General features: G+C 43.2%; 1 protein-coding gene across 1 annotated transcript in view; it reads right to left on the bottom strand.

The window, feature by feature from the left end:
* The window catches only part of KAT6B (lysine acetyltransferase 6B), a 197,804-nt gene that overhangs the window by 84,542 nt on the left and 92,122 nt on the right, over positions 1-21,140 (bottom strand). The window contains exons 4-7 of the mRNA XM_060236705.1: positions 7,458-7,573; positions 7,157-7,238; positions 4,566-4,698; positions 147-1,096 (exon numbers count right to left, since the gene is read on the bottom strand). Coding sequence (XP_060092688.1) covers positions 147-1,096; positions 4,566-4,698; positions 7,157-7,238; positions 7,458-7,573 — 1,281 coding nt within the window. The remainder of the gene's footprint in view (positions 1-146; positions 1,097-4,565; positions 4,699-7,156; positions 7,239-7,457; positions 7,574-21,140) is intronic.

Here is a 21,140-nt window from a genome sequence, read left to right as displayed (position 1 = left end):
CAGCATTAGTTACAAGGTCAGAGTTCACTGCTTTCGTATGAGAGTGAAGTAAGAACGAGAAAAAATAGCCGAGACCCGTGTGACAAAATAAGAATTTGGATCTGGACGGGACGCGGGTTTGGTTGGCGCTTTGACCTGTTGCTTACCATCATCCTGATCAGGTTTAATCCTTCCGTCTGCCAAGTTCCCCTTCCCTGGTGAGGGGGCCCCCACCTGAGGGGTCACTTTATACTTTAATCTGCCTAGAATCCTGCGCTTTTTAAGGAAAGTCGTTTGCTTGAAGTGAGCAATGGCTTTAAAAGCACGTCCTCTAGACATACCCCATCCAGAGGCGGAGGAATGAGAAAGAAACCTACTTCTAATATCTCTCCTTCCATAGAAAGCAGCATTAGACTTGGACGTGGAAGAGAACGCTGCTTTGCGACGCAAACGCTTGGGTGGTGCGTAACTTGGGTGCCCCTTTTGGCGAGACTGTCCCTGAGTGGTATAAATATGAGAGAGTCCATCGAAAAGTCCCTTCAGCTGACTGTTATTGGGAAGGCTGCTAAAGGAGGGTGCACTCGACTGACTGGAAGAGCTTTGGGGAGAGTTAGAAGAGACGGGAGTGCCGGATTTTTGTGAACCGGGGCTCTGACCAGAGACGGGGGTTGGGGGCAGAAGTGAAGAAGGTTTTAGCTTTTGTGTGGTACCTGTAGCCAACACATGAGAAGGACATGACTGTTTCTCAGAGGCCAGTTTCCTTGGACGATAATGCTCTGAAAAGTCTATTATTTCACCTCGTGATCTGCGACCATCGGGTGACGGGGTGAAAAACTTAGTAAGGCCGTCAATGAGCCCTTTGGTTTTCTTGTTAACGTTAAGTGTAGAGGCAGGTATGTAGGTGGAGGTGGTGGTGGTGATTTTGGAGGTGGTGGTGGAGGAGGTGGAGGTGGCACCAGGCTGGGTGGGGTCTGTAACAGCCAATCTGCTGCTTGAATCCTTCACAGATGCAGCATGACCAGATGAAGGTGTGGTACAGACTTTAGTCTTTTGACCCCTACCAGGTGACCCCCTTCCTGTGAATGCATTCATGGATCCTTCATCACTGGTTACAGACCTAAGCAAAGAAATATTGGAAAATAAGAAGTCAGCATCAAAGAACCAAGGGGCAAGGAATCAAAAAGGAACAGGACTACATTCACACTATCCATACTCTCTTTGCGACCAAATAGAAAAAAAGGAAGGCTGTGTTGTTTTCTAACAGCTTTTTAAATGAGGGTTTGTTTTGGGGTGGGGTGACAATAAAGACAAACTAAACGACGACAGTCAGAGTGGTCCAGGGACAAAGGATGTATCTACTGCTTGTGTTCCAATCGAACTTGGTCATTAACTTACTGAAGGCCTTCGGGGGGGCCACCTTCTACTAGCTTTAGCTCACCAGCCGTGAAATTATTAAATCACAGAATTCTGACAGCAACAAAAAACGAAAGAAACTGTAAAGCATTCTATATAATGCACAGCAAGAAGACGACGACTGCAGATTTATACCCCGCCCTTCTCTCTGAATCAGAGACACAGAGCAGCTTACAATCTCCTGTCTCCTCCTCCCACAACAGACACCCTGTGAGGTGGGTGGGGCTGAGAGGGCTCTCCCAGCAGCTGCCCTTTCAAGGACAACTCCTGTGAGATCTATGGCTGACCCAAGGCCATTTCAGCAGCTGCAAGTGAAGGAGTGGGGAATCAAACCTGGTTCTCCCAGATAAGAGAACTCTGGCTGACCCAAGGCCATTCCAGCAGCTGCAAGTGGAGGAGTGGGGAATCAAACCTGGTTCTCCCAGATAAGAGAGCTCTGGCTGACCCAAGGCCATTCCAGCAGGTGCAAGTGGAGGAGTGGGGAATCCAACCCGGTTCTCCCAGATAAGAGTCTCCCCACTTAACCACTGCACCAAACTGGCAACAGTGATGGGCATAAAGGACCACTACGCATGTAAAATGGGCTCCCTGCTGAGCACAGCAATATATCGTGGGCCACTCACAGAACTCATGCTCGTCACTCCGGCCAGGTTCAGAAGACATGCTGAGGCTCTGAACCATGTCAAATTTAAGAAGGTCCACAAGCATTACAAATAATGGCAATTTAGCACTTTGATTTTTTTGTATCTAAAACCCTGCCATAATAGGAAGCCTTGTGCAAAAATCTAATTGCATTCCCTTCCTGTTGCCCCACCCACCCAGTTAAATGGCTCACCGGCAGGGCTTCTTTTGTAGCCGGAACTCCTTTGCATATTGGGCCACACACCCCTGATGTAGCCAATCCTCCAAGACCTTACAGAGCTCTTATTGCAGGGTCTACTGTAAGCTCCAGGAGGACTGGCTGCATCAGGGGTGTGTGGCCTAATATGCAAAGGAGTTCCTGCTACAAAAAAAGCCCTGCTCACCAGCATGAGCACAAACTGGAAACAAGGCTAACTGGCCTTTCCTCAGTCTTGAACCCTAACATGACCCGTGCTTTTAGATGCCAGTTTTAAAAGCCTGCAGAGAAGGATGCAGAGCGTGCGCTCCTGTTCTTAACATCAGCAATAAATGAGTGTTCAATCTGCACTGTCCCAACACAACATATAATTAAATACACCATAACCTCATCTCAGTGAGGCACTTGAATGCTGTGTTGGATTGCACCCTATTAATAAAGTTGTCTCTTGAACACGGATAACTACAGTGTGCTCCTAGGAGATGCAAAGAATTATGTTGGAAGAATATAAAAACATTTGACACTCTGAAGTGCTGTTGCACTCTAGGGGGAGAAAGAGGAACTCAGTCCAGTCTGATAGGCTTGCGTATGCTCAGGGATTTTTTTGAACAGGAACGCAGTTCTGGCTGGCTTGGTGTTGGGAGTGTGGCTTAATATGCAAATGAGTTCCTGCTGCACCTTTTCTACAAAAAAGTCCTTTGCAAAACATGGTGCCATCGGGGTCCGTGGCCTAATATGCAAATGAGTTCCTGCTGGGCTTTTCCTACAAAAAAAGCCCTGTGTATGATCAATTTCAACAATAATGCTTTCACATCAGCTCCAAAACACCACTCAAAACAAACATTCATAAAAGAAGAACGGTGCATTTCCTCAAAGTGTTAGGTCAAAAATGCACACCATGATATTTAACTTTTAAAACGTGAAAGTTTAGCGGGTAAAAAGAGTACTGAAGAATCCTGCAGAAGGCACAAATAAAATTATGTCCCGAGGAAAACAAGAACTAAGAAAGGCATTGCATGGAAAGTAAAGCAATGAGTTACTGGGAAGGCTCACAGCCTAATTAATAGATGCAGAACCCCTAAGGGGTAAAGAAATACCAGCTAGAGATAAACGTACAAAGCCTCAAACACAAAACTACACAATCACACCAGATTCTTTTTCTTTTCCCCTGTTGCGCATACAACTAACTTTATATTAAAAAGCCATCTCAGGATAGGGTAGGATATAAGCCTAAAGAAATACATAATTTTTTTTCTTAATGGTAAAACTAAGGGCTCTTTTTCTAGCAGGAGCTCCTCTGCATATTAGGCCATGGCCCCTGATGTTGCCAATCCTCCAAGAGCTTAGAGAGCTATTAGTACAGGGCCTACTGTAAGCTCCAGGAGGATTGGCTATATCAGGGGGTGTGGCCTAATATGCAGAGGAGCTCATAATTAGAAATGCAGCAGCCCAGGGCTGCTGGTTATCTGGTTTGTAGAATAGCCAACTAATAGTCTTAAATCTGGCCCTCAGTCCATTTTCCTTCCTTCCACTTGCTTGAACGCGGCTGGCTGTTAACATTTGCAATCTTACTGAAATCTGTTTGCAGAAGTCTGACTTACTTTGATTCTAGAACATCAGCTCTATATCTCCAGAACCTATTGCTGGTGTCGTATACGCTGACAACCATCCGCCATGCTATATGGTTTCACACCATCATTCTGAGCTACAAACAAAAATCCACTAGGCAGTGCCCCTATTAACTCTTATGAAGACGCTCAAATAAATTCAGCAAAACTGCTATAGTCTTCCCAACTGATTGCATTCCATCACCAAAATTAAATCCAACTTTTCCCCTAGGTCTACGCACAAATTTCCCCACAACTGATTTAATACATTAGGGGTGGCCATTCTTGCACACCAACAACATATTCCAATCTGTGTTATGAAGTGGTCCCCTCATGAAGTGGTCCCACAGCTCACTCCCATGTCTACAGTCTTTCGGTGCATTCACACTACGCTAAACGTGTTTTACATCTGGATTTTTACTGTATAAGAATAGCAAAAATCTGGATATAAAACACATTATCTAGTGTAGTGTGAACACACCATTTGTAACATAGCTTGGAAAGGGTTACAGACATACGCCGCTTCTGAAGGAGCCATGGGTATTAAGCTCCAAATCACACACTGGAATTCCATGACTGGATATTCGGATGTATTCTCTGCCCCTAAAGGAGCAATCACATGGGCACTGTCTGAATCAGGTGAAGAGGAAGAACTCCCACCCTACCCCCTCACATGAATGCGATCTCAAGTTCCCTTTTCCCATAAAAGGAAATAAAAGAATACTTACAACATTCGTTGCTTTAGTTTGTTTTTTGGTCGTCCAATAGGCTTTGTGTATCGCCGCCTTATCTGTGTGGCTTTTTCATGAAGTAACTTTCTTCCTTTTTTCTTTGGTCTGCAGACCTGGCAAATCCACATACCTGCGTCGATGTTCAAAATAAAACCCATGAATTGCACTAATTTTTTATCATTATCTCCTTCCCAATTGGCATAAAGATAAAATAAATGTATTGTCTATGCTTCACTTCATCTTCTTTGGTAGAAACGAAGGTCGCGATGGGGGAAAACCTGGTTTACTAATGCCTAATACCACTGGAGTCTGCTATCCACCTTTCACTCAGGGTATGGATGGCAGGTTCAGCTCCAGGTGAACCACTACAGTGCCATATCACAGGAGACCTTCTACGTAGGAAGAACAGCAAATTCCAATCCTGTAACACCTTAGAGACCATCATGATTTTCTGGGGTATTTCAAAAGTGACAAAGAGATTCTCAAAAGCTCACTCCACCCAAATCTTGTTAGTCTCAGAGGAACTCCTGGACTGGAATCTAGCTGGAATCTGGCTACAGCATCTGCTTGGTAAGCAGAAGGTCCCAGGTTCAATCCCCAGCATCTCCAACTAAAAAGGGTCCAGGCAAATAGGTGTGAAAAACCTCAGCGTGGGACCCTGGAGAGCTGCTGCCAGTCTGAGTAGACAATACTGATGTTGATGGAGGAGGGTCTGATTCAGTAGAAGGCAGCTTCACGTGTTCATATGTTCTAGCTGTTCTATTGCAGACTAACCAAATAACCCTCTGAAACTACCCAGGAAGAGACGAGAGAGTGTGTGGAAGCAAGCCCATGTAGGACAAGGAAACAGTCAACCACAAAGAGCAAATAGTCCGGAAAAGGGCATTTTTAATTTCCATTTTTCAGACAACGTCTCCCAGGTGATTCAGCTCAATTACAATTCTCTATACAGAACGGGCTGTTCCCTGGAATTAAGAGTTGGGATGCATTATTCCAGGGGTGTCGGACTCATTTTGTTACGAGGGCTGAACCTGACATAAATGAGACCTCGTCAGGCCGGGCGTATTTAAGATTAGTAGCAGAGATATAAACTTTATAAAGGGCAGAAACACAATTAAAGGGTTTTTTTTAAACTTATGCTTAAAACTTTAGCACTCATAGGTCTTAAAGGTGCTTTCTTTGTATTTCTCCCATGGGATCCAGGGAAGTGGTCAAGGGAAGCTCTGGTTCTTTCCTTCCTTCCCCAGGGGACCAGGAGGGAGAGGAGCCTCAGACAATAGAAAAAAGAGAGGCTTGACTCAGTAGCTCTGCTGTGCAACTGAGTGAGCCTGGCAAAGCAAGCTCTGCCTCACCCCCTTCCTCCCCAAGGGAGAAGCCTCAGCCAGTGGAGAAAACAGAGGTTTTGCTCTGTAGCTTCTGTGCAACTGAGCAAGCTTTACAACAAAGCAAGCTGTAATGCAGAAGGAAGCAAGAGAGAGGGAGAAGGAAGCAGATGACAGCCAGTTGCTTGGGGGCCTGATAGGAGCCCTCCGGGGGCCTGATTTGGCCCCTGGGCTGCATGTTTGACACCACTGCATTATTCCATCTGGAGGCAACAAGGTTCACAGGGTGAGTCGCGAGCAGCATCATTTATACTCTTAACTTTTTTTTCTGCTTATGATCAATTTTCATCCAAGCAGAGGACAACATTTTTCACTGAAAAGCAAGAAATTGTTCAGTGCTAACACTGTTAATGTTCTCTGATTTCAGGAATGATTCCATCTCTGCATCTGAGCACGCAGCAGAAAGCCAGGGCTGTCAGTCTACAGCATGGTCGTACTGCAAAGTATCTGTTTTGTGCACACACACTGCCCATCAGCAAGGCAATTCATTCTGACCGCCACTTTGGCCTATAAATTGTTGACCATTCAGCTGAAGTGCTTTGATACATCTGAGGTGACCCAAGATGCAAAAGATAATTGACTTTAACTAATCTGCAAAGAGCTTAATGGAGCAAACCTATTAACAAAATCAAGAGAAAGGCAAGAGAGTCTTGTAATCAAGATTACCAACACTCAAAACCCACATTATAATAAGCATGCAAAAAAAAAAAATTACAGGTCTCTGACTTGTCTGCTCTTTCGGCAGGGAAAAAGACACCGTGGCTGCACCATTTCCCCTCAATTAGGAAGGAGAGAAGGTGATCTCTGTTTATGCACCTCCCGAACTCTGCAACAAGAAATCCAAAGTCGAGAAGCCTGGCTTGAGAATCATTAGCCTTTGAGCTGGGAGATGCAGGCTGAAGTTCACTCTCTGCTATGCATTTCAGCGTGACCTCTGACACCTGGCCGGCTCAGCTTCTCGCATACAAGCTGCCGCTTGTACAACTCTTTACACTCAGTCTGGAACAGAAACGATGACTAATAGACCCAAAAGAGGGACTGCTTCAAATGTTCACAGCAAACGTGCCATCTGACCCATGCTAACAGCTACCACATAAATAATTCACTAAATCAATTCATGATGCTGCACGGGAAGTCAAGATATATGCCAACAGAGCCAGATTACCACACAGGGCTCTATGCATTTGACAGATTTGCATTGGTCACCTTTTGGCATTCGGGAGAGAGGCGGGTCACAGCATTCCATGTGGAATCCTCGGTCGCAAGAATCACAAAACAGCATGTTATCCTGAATAAATAAAAAGAGGGGAAAGTAACATGATCTTGGAGATATATTTAACTTCATAGTTAAGCAGAAACATAAATAACAACATATATTTTAAAACATCACTTCATTCATTTTAAAGAGTCCCTGTTAGCTAAACCTATAGTTTTGGTTCAATTAGCCCCCAAAGAGGTTGAAAATAACACCAAACATTATTCTGTATTTAAGGGATTTGAAAATTACCGCATTTTTGCCTTGGATTCTACAGGCACTGCATGTCTTGCATTCAATACACTGCCATCTTAAGGCCTTCACATTTGTTGTCAACTCCAGACAAAATTTCAAACATGACGGATGTCCTACAAAAAGGTAATATTTATACGTGAGATTTTCACAGTGCTCCACAACACCCTGAAAGTCTATGATATCTTTTCACAGTAGAACTCCCCAGTACTGACTATTTTCAGGAAGGATGAGGAGTGGCTATTTAGGATTTGTTCGGAAGTCGACACATTTGTGTTTTCTGTCGTGACACAAAAGAAGGAGAAAAAGAAGACTGCAGATTTATACCCCGCCCTTCTCTCTGAATCAGTCTCAGAGCGGCTCACAATCTCCTTTATCTCCTTCTCCCACAACAGACACCCTATGAGGTGGGTGGGGCTGAGAGAGCTCTCCCAGAAGCTGCCCTTTCAAGGACAGCTCTGCAAGAGCTGTGGCTAACCCAAGGTCATTCCAGCAGCTGCAAGTGGAGGAGTGGGGAATCAAACCCTGTTCTCCCAGAGTCCGCATACTTAACCACTACACCAAACTGTCTAACCTTTTCGATTATGTTAAACTACTTGAAGTTTACGTTAAACTACTTGAAGAAATTTCATTAAATACATTACTAAGCAGATACTCAATAGCAGACCTCATTTTGGGCAAGAGCTCACAGGAGTTCCAGAACCTCTACATTTTATTGCACTCTTTCTTTCTTACCCCTTCCCCGAATACTTGCTTCTGGGTTCCATAGGTCAAACCCCCTGTAAGAATTTTTCTGAACTCTAAGATTTGAAAAAATTTCTACTATTTCCCCACACACACAAAAAGGGAAAATAACCAAAATATATAAAGCAGACAGATGGAAATCTTCATCATGCCACTGTGGCCGCACTGGAGAAAGTCATTTAAAAAGTAAGGTTTTATTATGACAATTCTAATTCAAGAAGCATTTTAAGGTAGATGCTGAGCTGATATAATTTAGTCCACCTGCCGGTGATGTCAGGGGTGTGTGCTAATGAGCTCCGGCACCTCTTTTTATACAAAATGACCTATGGTCAGTAGTATTATTTGCTTTAATGCCTTCAAACCCAACTACTACTGGTATGTTTCTATACTGCCTGTAACAGGAAGGCCAGAAGAAAGCTATAGAAATCCATGGAGAAATTAGTATGGTTCACATTTGTGCTATCTGTATATAGATTCTTTCCAACCAACACAGAATCTGCTGTCCCGAGGATGAACATGCTGATAAAAAGAAGGTAAGAGCTGAGCTAGCTACACCATGCAATGCCTCTGGAAACCTAAGCAGGGCTTTTTTTGTAGCAGGAACTCCTTTGCATATTAGGCCACACATTCTGATGTAGCCAGTCCTCCTGGAGCTTACAGTAGGCCCTGTACTGAGAACCGTGTAAGCTCTTGGAGGATTGGGTGCATTAGGTGGGTGTGGCCTAATATGCAAATAAGTTCCTGCTACAAAAAGCCCTGCTTGTAAGTACCTAGAAGCTGAAATGAGCAAGGATAATGACCTCCAATGCGGGGGGGGAGGGGGCATGGGCAACATCTTCTGTTGCTCATCTGCTTATTCTTCAAAGCAAAGAGCCAGTTCCAGCGTTCCTCCCTCTCAACGGAGCATGAGAACCCCGAAACAACTGCATTTAGAGGAGGAGGATGCTTAGCATACAACTTGCTAACATTTTGCAATTGGCTCCAGTACCTAGCGCAAGCATTTTGAGATGGCAGCCCTTCCGTTCTTAAAATTGCTCACTGACTCAACAAGGTTATGCACCTCTAAACGTGGATTTTGTTAATCCATCAACTCATGTTTACATGGGTCAGCCTTCTTTCTACTCCTACAGAACTTCCATAAAACAGAAGAGGAAAATGGCACTGACCTAGTCAGGGATCAACAACAGGACAACTCCTGGAACTAACAGGACAAAGTAGGCGTCAAGGTGCACCTTTAATACCAACCAAGTTTTATTCAGAATGTAAGCTTTCGTATGCATGCACACTAGGGTCCCCTCGTCTGAAGAAGTATGCATGCATACGAAAGCACACATTCTGAATAAAACTTTGTTGGTCTTAGAGGTGCCACTTGACTCCTACTTTGTTCTACTGCTTCAGACCAACACGGCTGCCCACCTAGATCTATCCTGGAACTAATCCATCGTTCAGATCTTCTCCACCAATTGCCTTATATCAGAAGACACAATGGGAACACTGTGACCTGTGAGTAGAGACTCAGGACTATTACAAGCCCATCACAGGTTCCTTTAAGTCAGCCCCGCAGGCAGGAATTTTGGGGCAGGGGGGCATTAAAGGAACATCAAGGGCTAGTCACTAAGTAAAAAGGTAGTCCCCTGTGCAAGCACCACTCGTTTTTTTCCGACTCTGGAGTGACGTTGCTTTCACAACATTTTCACGGCAGACTTTTTACGGGGTGGTTTGCCATTGTCTTCCCCAGCCATCTACGCTTTCCCCCCAGCAAGCTGGGTACTCATTTTACTGACCTCAGAAGGATGGAAGGCTGAGTCAACCTGAGCGGGCTATCTGAACCAGCTTCTGCTGGGATCGAACTCAGGTTGTGAGCAGAGGGCTCCGACTGCAGTACTGCAGCTTCACCGCTCTGTGTCACGGGGCTCTTAGTCACTAAGTAAAGATAACTTAATAAGTCAAATAATAATAATTATCTAAATTTAATTAGCAGGCTGAAGCATAAATTTAATGGTTTCACACCTCCGGTGAATCTCGTCCCCTCTCCAAACCCTGGCCTCTCCAGGCTGCATGCCACAAATCCCCAGGAATTTCCAAACCTGGAGTTGGCAACTCTTTGACTCAGCTATGTGTTCATTGGCCCCAATCAGTTAAAAAGAGAAGGCAAAGGGAGTGGCTGTCTGTTGGCGTGATTTTACTGCCACACTTGGAGCACTGTATGAAATGCATCCCCCCCCCCCCAGCATTTCACCATAAGCCGCTGGGGGGAAACGCAGAATAAAAACGGTGGGGGGGAGGGAAAAGTAGGCTTATCCAAAAAGAAAAATGCAGGAAAGAAAAGGAGAAAAGTAGGAAAAGAGGGGGGGGGGTGGAAGGCCCCAGTCCCCAGTCAGGGGAAAAACCTGGAGAAGAGCTAGATGGCCATCTGACAGCAATGAAGATCCTGTGAATTTAGGGGGACAGTATTTGTGGGTTTCCTGCATTGTGCAGGGGGTTGGACTAGATGACCCTGGAGGTCCCTTCCAACTCTATGATTCTATGGGTGCCAGACTCAAAATATCCCTTTCTTTCCTGGGTATGGATCAAGAAAGAAAGAAAAAAAAATTAAGCAAAGTTCACAAAGGTAAATTAGAGAAAGAGGGAAGGAGATCAGTCTGATCAGCGCAGCGGTCCGAAGGAAGTTGGCAGGACACTCATGCCCACCTCAGTGAACATGTGTGGTTGCCAACTGGAATTGCCTCAGGCACGCTATCCCATAGGACCCCACAGAGACCACAAAGAAAATATCACAAGCTATTATCCTCGATTTCAGGAGGGTTTTTTTTTGCGGGGGGGGGGGGGGAGTCACCTGTAACTGAGGTTTACTCATCTGGCAATTTGACTGCCAGTCTCAACATGTCATTTTGTATATCTAAATACATCTAAGCGACTAATTAAACATAATTTAGCTTTAATGAGGCAGACAGAATGCATCAGTGCTAATTCAAATGGAAGCTGATCCACAAAAAGTCGAGTCTTCCAACTATTGACGTTCCTTAGAATTGTCAGTGAATTGTTCTAACGGAAGAATAGCTGACATGCATTAGGCACTGATTAATGAAAAGCTGCCTTTGCAAACAGCCAGAACGTAACAACTAAATTGGAGAAGGATGTTCCATATACATTTGGTATCTAGTTAAAATTGCATTTTTCATAAATTAGTTGTGAAACCAGCAGCGTCTGACAGAAAGAAGCGAGAGCAAAATTATGTCACACCGACGGGTGGTGGGAAAATGCTGTCAAGTCCCAGCAACAGGCCCAGCATCCCGGTCAGCGCCCACAGGCAGGACTTCATCTGTTCCCTGCTCTTAAGAGAAGCAGCAAACGTAACATAATCTGCAGTGCAGCCATGAGGGCGAATGAAAAAAGAACACTAAATGCTAAATAACTGGAAAGGGGAAACACTTTCAGGTTTTTAAGTTCTCATTTAGCTCCCAAGATGGACATTCATTCCAAGATAACACTAATACACGTAAGAAAAGACAAAACGTGTTATCTATCTCTTCACTCTTAGCCACTTAGGACCTGAAAAACCATTTCACTCCCAGATTTAAGGCCACATTATACACCACGCAGCTGCAGGCACTAAGAAACAACAGTCTGTCTTTCAGACATGTGTATGCAGCTTGTTTTCTTCCAAAACCCTCTCAGTCCTGTAATGACAGAAGAGCTTATTTTTTAAAAACCCATCAAAACATGTATAGTTGGCCCTTTTCCGCATTCACTGTGGCTCAAGGCAGCTCAAAAAGACTGACATCTGTCAGTTGCACCAGTAACCAAATCTAACGGTGCCATCCTAAGAACGTTTTCCTGGGAGTAGGTACTACTGAACAGACACTGAGTAAACCTGCTTTAAACCGTCTCTAAATTATTTTTCTCGCCCCCAGTGGCCCTCTAAACCAATCCAGCAACTTCAGGGTCAAATTTCATGATAGAATCACAGTGCTGGAAGGGACCTCCAGATCATCTAGTCCAACCCTCTGCACAATACAGGAAATTCACAAATACCTTCCCCCCCCCACACACACACACATATCCCCAAAGTGTCAATCAGCATTTCCCTGGGCCAGTAAGAAAGGGCCACAAGAACTAAACACTGATGCAGCCCTTCCCGCCCTCCTTTTCATGATCTGCCTAATTCACAGGATCCGCATCACTGTCAGATGGCCATCTAGCCTCTGCTTAAAAACCTCCAAGGAAGGAGAGCCCACCAACTCCCAAGGAAGCCTCTTTCACCAAGGAATTGCTCTGTCAGGAAGTTCTTCCTAATGTTTCACCGAAAACTCTTCTGATTTAATTTCAACTCAATGGTTCTGAGGCAATGGAAAACAATTCTGCACCATCTTCTATATCAGGGGTGGCCAACGGTAGCTCTTCAGATGTTTTTTTTGCCTACAACTCCCATCAGCCCCAGCCAGCATGGCAAATGGCTGGGGCTGATGGGAGTTGTAGGGGAAAAAAATTTGGAGAGCTACCGTTGGCCACCCCTGTTCTATATGACAGCCCTTCAAATTCTTGAAGATGGTGAATGTATCACCTCTCAGTCATTCCTCTCTAAGCTAAACATACCCAACTCCTTCAGTCTTTCTCCATAGGACTTGGTCTCCAGACCCCTCCTCTGCACACATTCCAGCTTGTCTATATCCTTCATAAACTGTGTCACTTTAAACTGAATACAATACATTAGGTGAGGTCTAACCAGAGCAGAATAAAGAGATACCATTGCTTTGAAAGATCTTGACACTAACTATGCTTCTATTGATGCAGCCCAAAATTGCATTTGCCTTTTTAGCCACCACATCACACTGCTGACTCACATTCAGTGTACAGTCCACTAAGACCCCTAGATCCTTTTCCCACATACTACTGCCAAGACAAGTCTCCACTATAGTATAATGATGCAATGGATTTTTGCTACCTAAATGCAGAACTTTACATTTATCTCCATCAAAATTCATTTTATTTGTTATAGCCCAGTTTTCCAGACTGTCAAGATCATCTACTGTATGTACTACGCCTCTCAATTTACTATCATGTGCAAATTTAATAAGCATTCCGTCTATTCCTTCATCCAAATCATTGATGAAGATGTTGAGCAAAACAGGTCTCAGGACAGATCCTTGAGGCACTTCACTTGTCACTCCTCTCCAAGAGGATGAGGGATAATTCACAAGCACTCTTTGGGTGCAACCTGTCAACTAGTTACAGATCCACCTATCACTAACAAGACACAAACCACATTTTACCAACTTGTCAACAGGAATAGTATCAAAAGCCTTACTGAAATTGATAAAAGTATGTCTACAGCATTCCCCTGATCCAGCAAGGAAGGAACTTTTTCAAAAAAAGAGATAAGGTTAGTCTGATGTGACTTGTTCTTGAGAAACCCAAGCTGGCTCTTAGTGATCACAGCCATCCTTTCTAAATGTTCCAGGACTGACTGATTTCTTCTAAAGATTTTCCAGGTATAGATGTTAAGCTGAATGGTTGGTAGTTACCCAGATCCACCTTTTTCTGATGTTTACTCAGTTGCAGAAAAAGCTAAGAACTAGACACGGTTTGTTTTACTCCCTGTATCTTCATTTATCCATTTCACATACATAATGGTTGTAATGGTTTTTGTGATTTTATTGTACACTTTAATCTCTTAGTGCCATTGGTGGCCCTGATGAAGGCAGAAAAGCAGAGTATAATTCTGAAAACAAGCAGGCAGGCAAACAGATAGACAGACAAGACAGACAGAATTTGCATAATCAGGTATTGCTCATATGGTGAGAATATCTGTACTATGTTTTACAATTAGCTGGTTTTTTCATTGCTTTTTTCATTCATTTCACCTTGAAGTGGCACAGCTGATCACCTGTTATTTCAGTTTCCAGACTGCAATCAGCACATTCACTATCTGAATGTCTACTGGTGTTCAAATATGTATCTGATTAAAAACAACAACTGTGTAAGTGCAACCTCAAAGTGTTTCCCTGCAGGTCCCCCTCAAACACATGCAAATGGGGCTCCCCCAGAATGTCCAGTGTATCTTAAAACCCATGTATCAATGTATTGGCTTCATTCTTAGCAAGCTAGAGGCTTGCGCCAGAGTACCGGTTATCAATAAATGTAGTCTTAGTATCAACTTTGACTCATTCTTGAATCCGTCGACTTGACACAGAAGCTCACTCATCCACAGTAACTTGCAGATGTGAATTTTCTTGATGTCATTTATGGCTGCCTGATTTGATATTTGTTAATATCAAAGGCAACGGAACTGCGGACGTTGATGAATTCATGCATGCGTATTCTCACACTGCCTCACTGAAACTACAGCACCCTCTGCCCCACTTTTAATTTAATGTTTCAATTTATACCCTGTCCTATCCCGCAAGCGGGCTCAGGGAGGCTTATAACATTAAAAAACATTAAAATGCATCACTTCCATCTCTTTATAACTTTTACTTTGGCTTACAAATACACATTTCTTGTAATTGCTCCATCTTATTCAGTATATTATACAGTACTCACTTCTTATCTTATATACAAATATGCTGCCACTTAGTTGCCTCAAATTCCAAACTTATACTGCACCCAACCAATCGTACAAAATGGAGGTACTAATTGTAAATGACATATAGATTGAGATTTAATTGAATTAGATGTATTTGTAGTAAGAAAGAAAATGTAGGCAAGAGAGACATTTGCACTCCCTCTCCAACCCTGATTTCCCTGTAGATTCTTCCCTTTCCCCTTTTCCTATATCTAAAATTCAATAAAACTTTTAATTTGCAAAAATAAAAATAAAAAAATGTCATCACTTCAAAACATTGTTTGCCAAATAAGTATTGTTAAACGTTTGTTCTGCTGACAAAGAGTAGAACACTCAGTGCTGTGGAGTTTGTCTTCTTGGTTCCTTGTGCCTTGCTGGTTCCTAAGGGAGACAAATCTCATGCATGTGCATTCTCATACTACCCAGTGGGAGCTGAAATCACATTTTTCATTCTCTGCATACAACTGCATGACTCTTGCCCTGAATAAAGGCAGGCAGGTGTCCGTTCTGGCTGCCTTCAGGTGCTTTTAAACCATGTCAGCACCCAGAACAACTTATGCCAGCATGGCATCTTGGGCCAGCGTGCCCTCCAGCACCCCACTCTTTAGGTCAGAGGTGGGGAACCATACAAAATTATCAATTTAAAAAACAGGGCTCCGCCAAGGGAGAACAATTCAGGCCGGCAAAATTAATATAAATATTTGTTTTAAATATAATTTTTGATTTTATTTAACATAAAGATAGACTTAGATGAATATGCATAACAAAAAAAAACTCAAACATACAAACAAATCAAATCAACACAAATCTACAAAAACAAATCCCCATTCACCCAAGGAGTGGAAAGGATCAATTTAGTTTCTGTTACTCCATATCAAATCCTTTGCTTTTAACCCAGCTATAAATGGGGTCCCATTCCTCTTGACATTTTTGGACATTACCATCTCTCAGTCTTGTGGACAGTAAATCTGACTCGGCAGCTTCTAACAGTTTAGATACGAATTCCTCTCTATTAGGTATCTTATCAGACCTCCAATATTTAGCATATAGTATTCTAGCTGCGGTAATTATATGCAGCAATAGCTTCAATCTTGTTTTGGGGATGTTTTGTCTGCAAATATTTAAAAGGTATAATTCAGGTGTATGACAAATTTTTATTTTTAAAATTTTTTGTGACCATATGTTAATTTGGGCCCAGAATTTTTTGGCGTGCTCGCACTGCCACCATATATGGATCAAAGATCCTTTTGTTTCTCTGCATTTCCAGCACTTATTCGAATATTTAGGGTATATTCTGGCCAGTCTATCTGGGGTGAGATACCATCTGTATACCATTTTATAAAGATTTTCCTTAAAATCGACAGATCTTGTTAATTTTAAATTCTGTTTCCATAGTTTTTCCCACTCTGCCAAGTCTATGTTAAAACCGAAGTCTTTTAGCCATCGAATCCAACATTCTTTCACCATCTCTCCTTGCGTCTTAGTTTGGAGTAACCATTCATAGGCTTTGGAGATAAGCTTCTGCTTAGTCAATATTAGTAAGTCAAAGTCATTTGGTTTTTTCGAGAAGCCTTTTTCTTTGTCCTTTTGAAACCTTGATTTTAACTGACATTGTACCCACCAATCCAATTTGGTGAGCTCTTCTACGTTCAAGGCGTTTTTGTTGTCCAATAAACTTCCATAATTATGTTGGTTTTCCCAAACGTACAGATTTGGGTGTGTCAGGGCCTCTATTGGAGATAACCATTGTGGTATGTGGGAGTAATACACCTTAATTTCCAGCCAAACTCTGAATAAAGATTTTCTTATTTCATGTCTTAGAAACAAGCTAGATTTGGCAGGATTACGATACCACATATAATTATGCCACCCTTCTCCTAAACCCGCACCTTCCAAAACTAATAGCCTCTTATTTTCCAAAATACACCATTCCCTTAACCATGCTATACAACAAGCCTTATAGCACAGGTTCCATTCTGGGAGTGCAAGCCCCCCTCTTAACTTACTGCCATGCAACACCTTTGATTTTATTCTAGCTTTTTTGCCCTGCCAAATAAAAACCTTAATCATTTCATTAAGGTGTTGGAAAAACAGTTTGGGAAGAATAATTGGAATTGTTTGGAAGAAAAATAAAACTCTCGGAAGAATGTTCATTTTGATGGTAGCAATTCTGAAAATTAATATAAATAATTGTTTTCCTTTTTGAAGTCATGAGGGGCGAGCCTAATTTGGCACACACCCCTCGCCTGCCACCCTAGGCAAATGCCTAGAATAGATCCTAGCCTTTTTTGTTTTGTAGAAAAAGCCCAGCAGGAACTCATTAGCGTATTAGACCACATCCCCTAATATTAGCATATTAGGCCACACTATGCAGGCTTGTACGGAAACTAAACCCTCGGGATGCATAAAACGTGGATTCCGATGTCTCTGCACTAATGCACAGAGTATGGGAAACAAAGAGGAGGAACTGGAAGTCCTAATAAAGGAAGGAGACTATGACATAATAGGCCTTACTGAAACTTCGTGGGATGACACTCACAACTGGAATATTAGGATTCAGGGGTACAACTTATTTAAAAGGGACAGGCAAATGAGAAAGGAGGCATAGCAGTATATGTGCTATATCACAAGTATATACCTCCTTCACAGTATATGTGAAGGAGGTATATACTTGTGAGGAAATATATGAATCTGAGAATGGCAACTCAGTCTCTGGGTAAAAATAAAAGGAGTAAGAAATAACAGTAATATTATTGTGGGGGTCTGCTATAGACCACCAAGTCAGGCAGAGGACTTGGATGAGATACTTCTACAGCAGTCTGCAAAGTTCTCCAAGAGAAGGGATACAGTGATCATGGGAGATTTCAATTACCTGCACATCTGTTGGAAGTCCAACTCTGCTAAAAATGAAAAGTCAAATAGATTCTTGACTTGTCTTGCTGACAACTTCTTTTCCCAGAAAGTGAAGAAGGAAACAAGGGGATCTGCTATCTTGGATTTGGTTCTCACCAACAAGGAAGAATTGATTGAAGAAGGGGAAATAGTGGGCGCCCTGGGCAGTAGTGATCATGTGATTTTGGAATTTACAGTCTTAGGGAAGGGGAAAGCTATACGTAGTCAGACTTATAGGTTGGACTTCAGAAAGGCAAACTTCGATAAACTTAGAACCATGCTGGGTAAAATCCCATAGTCAGAGATACTTCTGAGGAAGGGAGTTCAGGAGGGGTGGAAGTTTCTTAAAAGTGAAATACTGAAAGCGCAATCACAGATGATTCCTATGAGAAGAAAAAATGGAAAAAGCCTAAAGAAGTCGAAGTGGCTCAATAAACAGCTCTCTAAAGACTTAAGAAATAAAAAAGACTTCTTTAGGAATTGGAAGGAGGGTCTTATTACCAAGGATGAATATAAACAAATCACCAGTGCTCGTAGAGAAAAAGGTAGGAAAGCTAAAGCTCAGTATGAGCTTAGATGCTAAAAACAACAAAAGATGCTAAAAACAACAAAAAAGGGTTCTTTTCTTACGTTCAGAGTAAGAAAAAGAGCAAGGACATGGTAGGCCCACTGCAAGGGCAAGAAAGTGAAATTGTAACGGGTAATGAAGAGAGGGCGGAACTGCTCAATTCCTACTTTTCCTCAGTCTTCTCTTCTGAGGGAAACAGTGCTCAACATGGCAAAAACAGAACAAATAAGGAGGGTATGAAGTTCCAACCTAGGATCAGCATAGGGATAGTACATAAACACCTAGTTTCTTTAAATGAAACTAAGTCAGGGCCAGATGAATTGCATCCAAGGGTTCTAAAAGAGCTTGCGGATGTAATTTCTGAGCCTCTGGTCATTATTTTTGAGAATTCTTGGAGAACAGGAGAGGTGCCGGAAGATTGGAGGCGGGCAAATGTTGTCCCCATCTTCAAGAAGGGGGAAAAAAGAGGCTCCGGGTAACTACCGACCCATCAGCTTGCTGTCTATATCCGGAAAAGTTTTAGAACAAGTCATCAAACAGTCGGTCCTGGAACATTTAGAAAGAATGGATGTGATTACTAAGAGCCAGCATGGTTTTCTCAAGAACAAGCCATGTAACCACCAACTGAAAAGATAAGGGGGGAACGTTGGGAAAACTCTCACATGCAAAAGCAGCCTTTTGTTTTGGGAAATGAGGGGTAGAAGCAATTGCTTTGATGTAGAATGTTAAACACCAATGATTTGACCTGATCTCCATCAGTTCCAATGCCTACCAAGCCGGAGTAACTCTGAAGTATCCAATAAATGCAACTTTGTTTCAAAATACCAAGTCCGCTTACTTGTGAGCTTCAATGAACCCCCGCCTGACACTAACCTGATCTCTTTTTTTGAGAAAGTGACTACCTTACTGGATCAGGGGAATGCTTTAGACATAGTTTATCTTGATTTCAGTAAGGCTTTTGATAAGTTCCACATACTATCCTTGTTGACAAGTTGGTAAAATGTGGTTTGGATCCTGTTACCGTTAGGTGGATCTGTGACTGCTTGACAGATTGCACCCAAAGAGTGCTTGTGAATGGTTCCTCATCCTCTTGGAGAGGAGTGACAAGTGGAGTCCCTCAAGGATCTGTCCTGGGACCTGTTTGGTTCAACATCTTTATCAATGATTTGGATAAAGGAATAGAGGAAATGCTTATTAAATTTGCAGATGATACTGAATTGGGAGGGGTTGCAAACACAGAAGAAGACAGAAACAGGATGACCTTGACAGGCTGGAAAACGGCTAAAATCAATAACATGAATTTTAACAGGGATAAATGTAAAGTTCTGCATTTAGGTAGGAAAAATCCAATGCATGGTTATAGGATGGGGGAGACTTGTCTTAGCAGTAGTATGTGCAAAAAGCATCTAGGGGTCTTAGTGGATCATACGCTGAACATGAGTTAACAGTGTGATGTGGTAGCTAACAAGGCAAATGCAATTTGGGGCTGTATCAACAGAGGTATAGTATCCAGATCACGTGATGTGATGGTATCGCTTTACTCTGCTCTGGTAACATCTCACCTGGAGTCTTGTGTTCAGTTTTGGGCACCACATTTTAAGAAGGATATAGACAAGCTGGAACGGGTCCAGAGGAGGGCGACAAAGATGGTGAGGGGTCTGGAGACCAAGTCCTATGAGGAAAGGTTGAAGGAGCTGGGGATGTTTAGCCTGGAGAGGAGGCGGCTGACAGGTGACATGATCACCATCTTCAAGTACTTGAAGGGTTGTCCTATAGAGGATGGGTGGAATTGTTTTCTGTGGCCCCAGAAGGTAGGACCAGAACCAATGGGTTGAAATTAAATCGAAAGCGTTTCCAGCTCAACACTAGGAAGAACTTCCTGACCGTTAGAGCGATTCCTCAGTGAAACAGGCTTCCTCGGGAGGTGGTGGGTTCTCCTTCCTTGGAGGTTTTTAAACAGAAGCTAGATGGCCATCTGACAGCAATGAAGATCCTGTGAATTTAGGGGGAGGTGTTTGTGAGTTTCCTGCATTGTGCAGGGAGTTGGACTAGATGACCTTAGAGGTCCCTTCCAACTCTATGATTCTATGTGGGTTAATCAAGTGCAGATAGAACTGGTGGTAGCTGGCTCTCAGCCCACACCCCTGCCACCCCTCCCTCCCTGCAGAAACTGCAGCTGCTCCCAGCAGACCTTTAAAGGAACCCATATACCCCAGCAGCAGTCCTTCACAATGCCCACCACTCAGGCTCTCCAAGAGCCAGACCTTGTGATACTGAGGGCCACAAACAGCCCTCGGGCCTGACGTTCCCCACCCCTGCTTTAGGCCCTGCCAAGCCTCAGTCCAGGGAGGAGGTTGAAAGCACCTGAGGCTTTCTGAGGCTGTTCTCTACTTGGCCCTCCCCATCACATTCAGCCACTGTCTACGGGAGGGAGCCAAGCCTGTCCTCCTCAGATGGCATCTGAGCTCTAAGTGAAGGCTGCCTCCTTAGCTCTCTCACTGGAAACTTCCAGGAGTCATGGCTGTATTCCTGCCTGAGGCCAGACTTCTCCCTCCTGAACAGCAGAAAATCCCATAAAAGCAGCGGATGCACAAGTACAAAACTGCTCATCACGGCATTCAAATCTAACCTCTGAACAAAGACTTCTGAGATAGAAATGCCCTCATTTTGGCCCAGGCTTATAACAACAGATTAGCAGACATTCTCACATTTTGACATATTACTGTTTTATTGCTTTCTCACGCTCATGCTACCCAGATCAAAGGTTTGCTCCATTTGTTAATTTTACTCTTCTGTCACTGGATCTTAAATTTGTACCATTTTGCATTCTAAACCACTGCCTACCAGCTATATGCAGCTCTGCTCACTGTACCTGATTCCTCGACTGATGAAGTGTGCTTGGAGCACATGAAAG

Source organism: Heteronotia binoei, chromosome 4 (assembly GCF_032191835.1).
Source record: "Heteronotia binoei isolate CCM8104 ecotype False Entrance Well chromosome 4, APGP_CSIRO_Hbin_v1, whole genome shotgun sequence".
Taxonomy (NCBI): Eukaryota; Metazoa; Chordata; class Lepidosauria; order Squamata; family Gekkonidae; genus Heteronotia; species Heteronotia binoei.
Note: the sequence above shows the minus strand (reverse complement) of the source record. Positions and strands in the feature narration are given on the sequence as shown.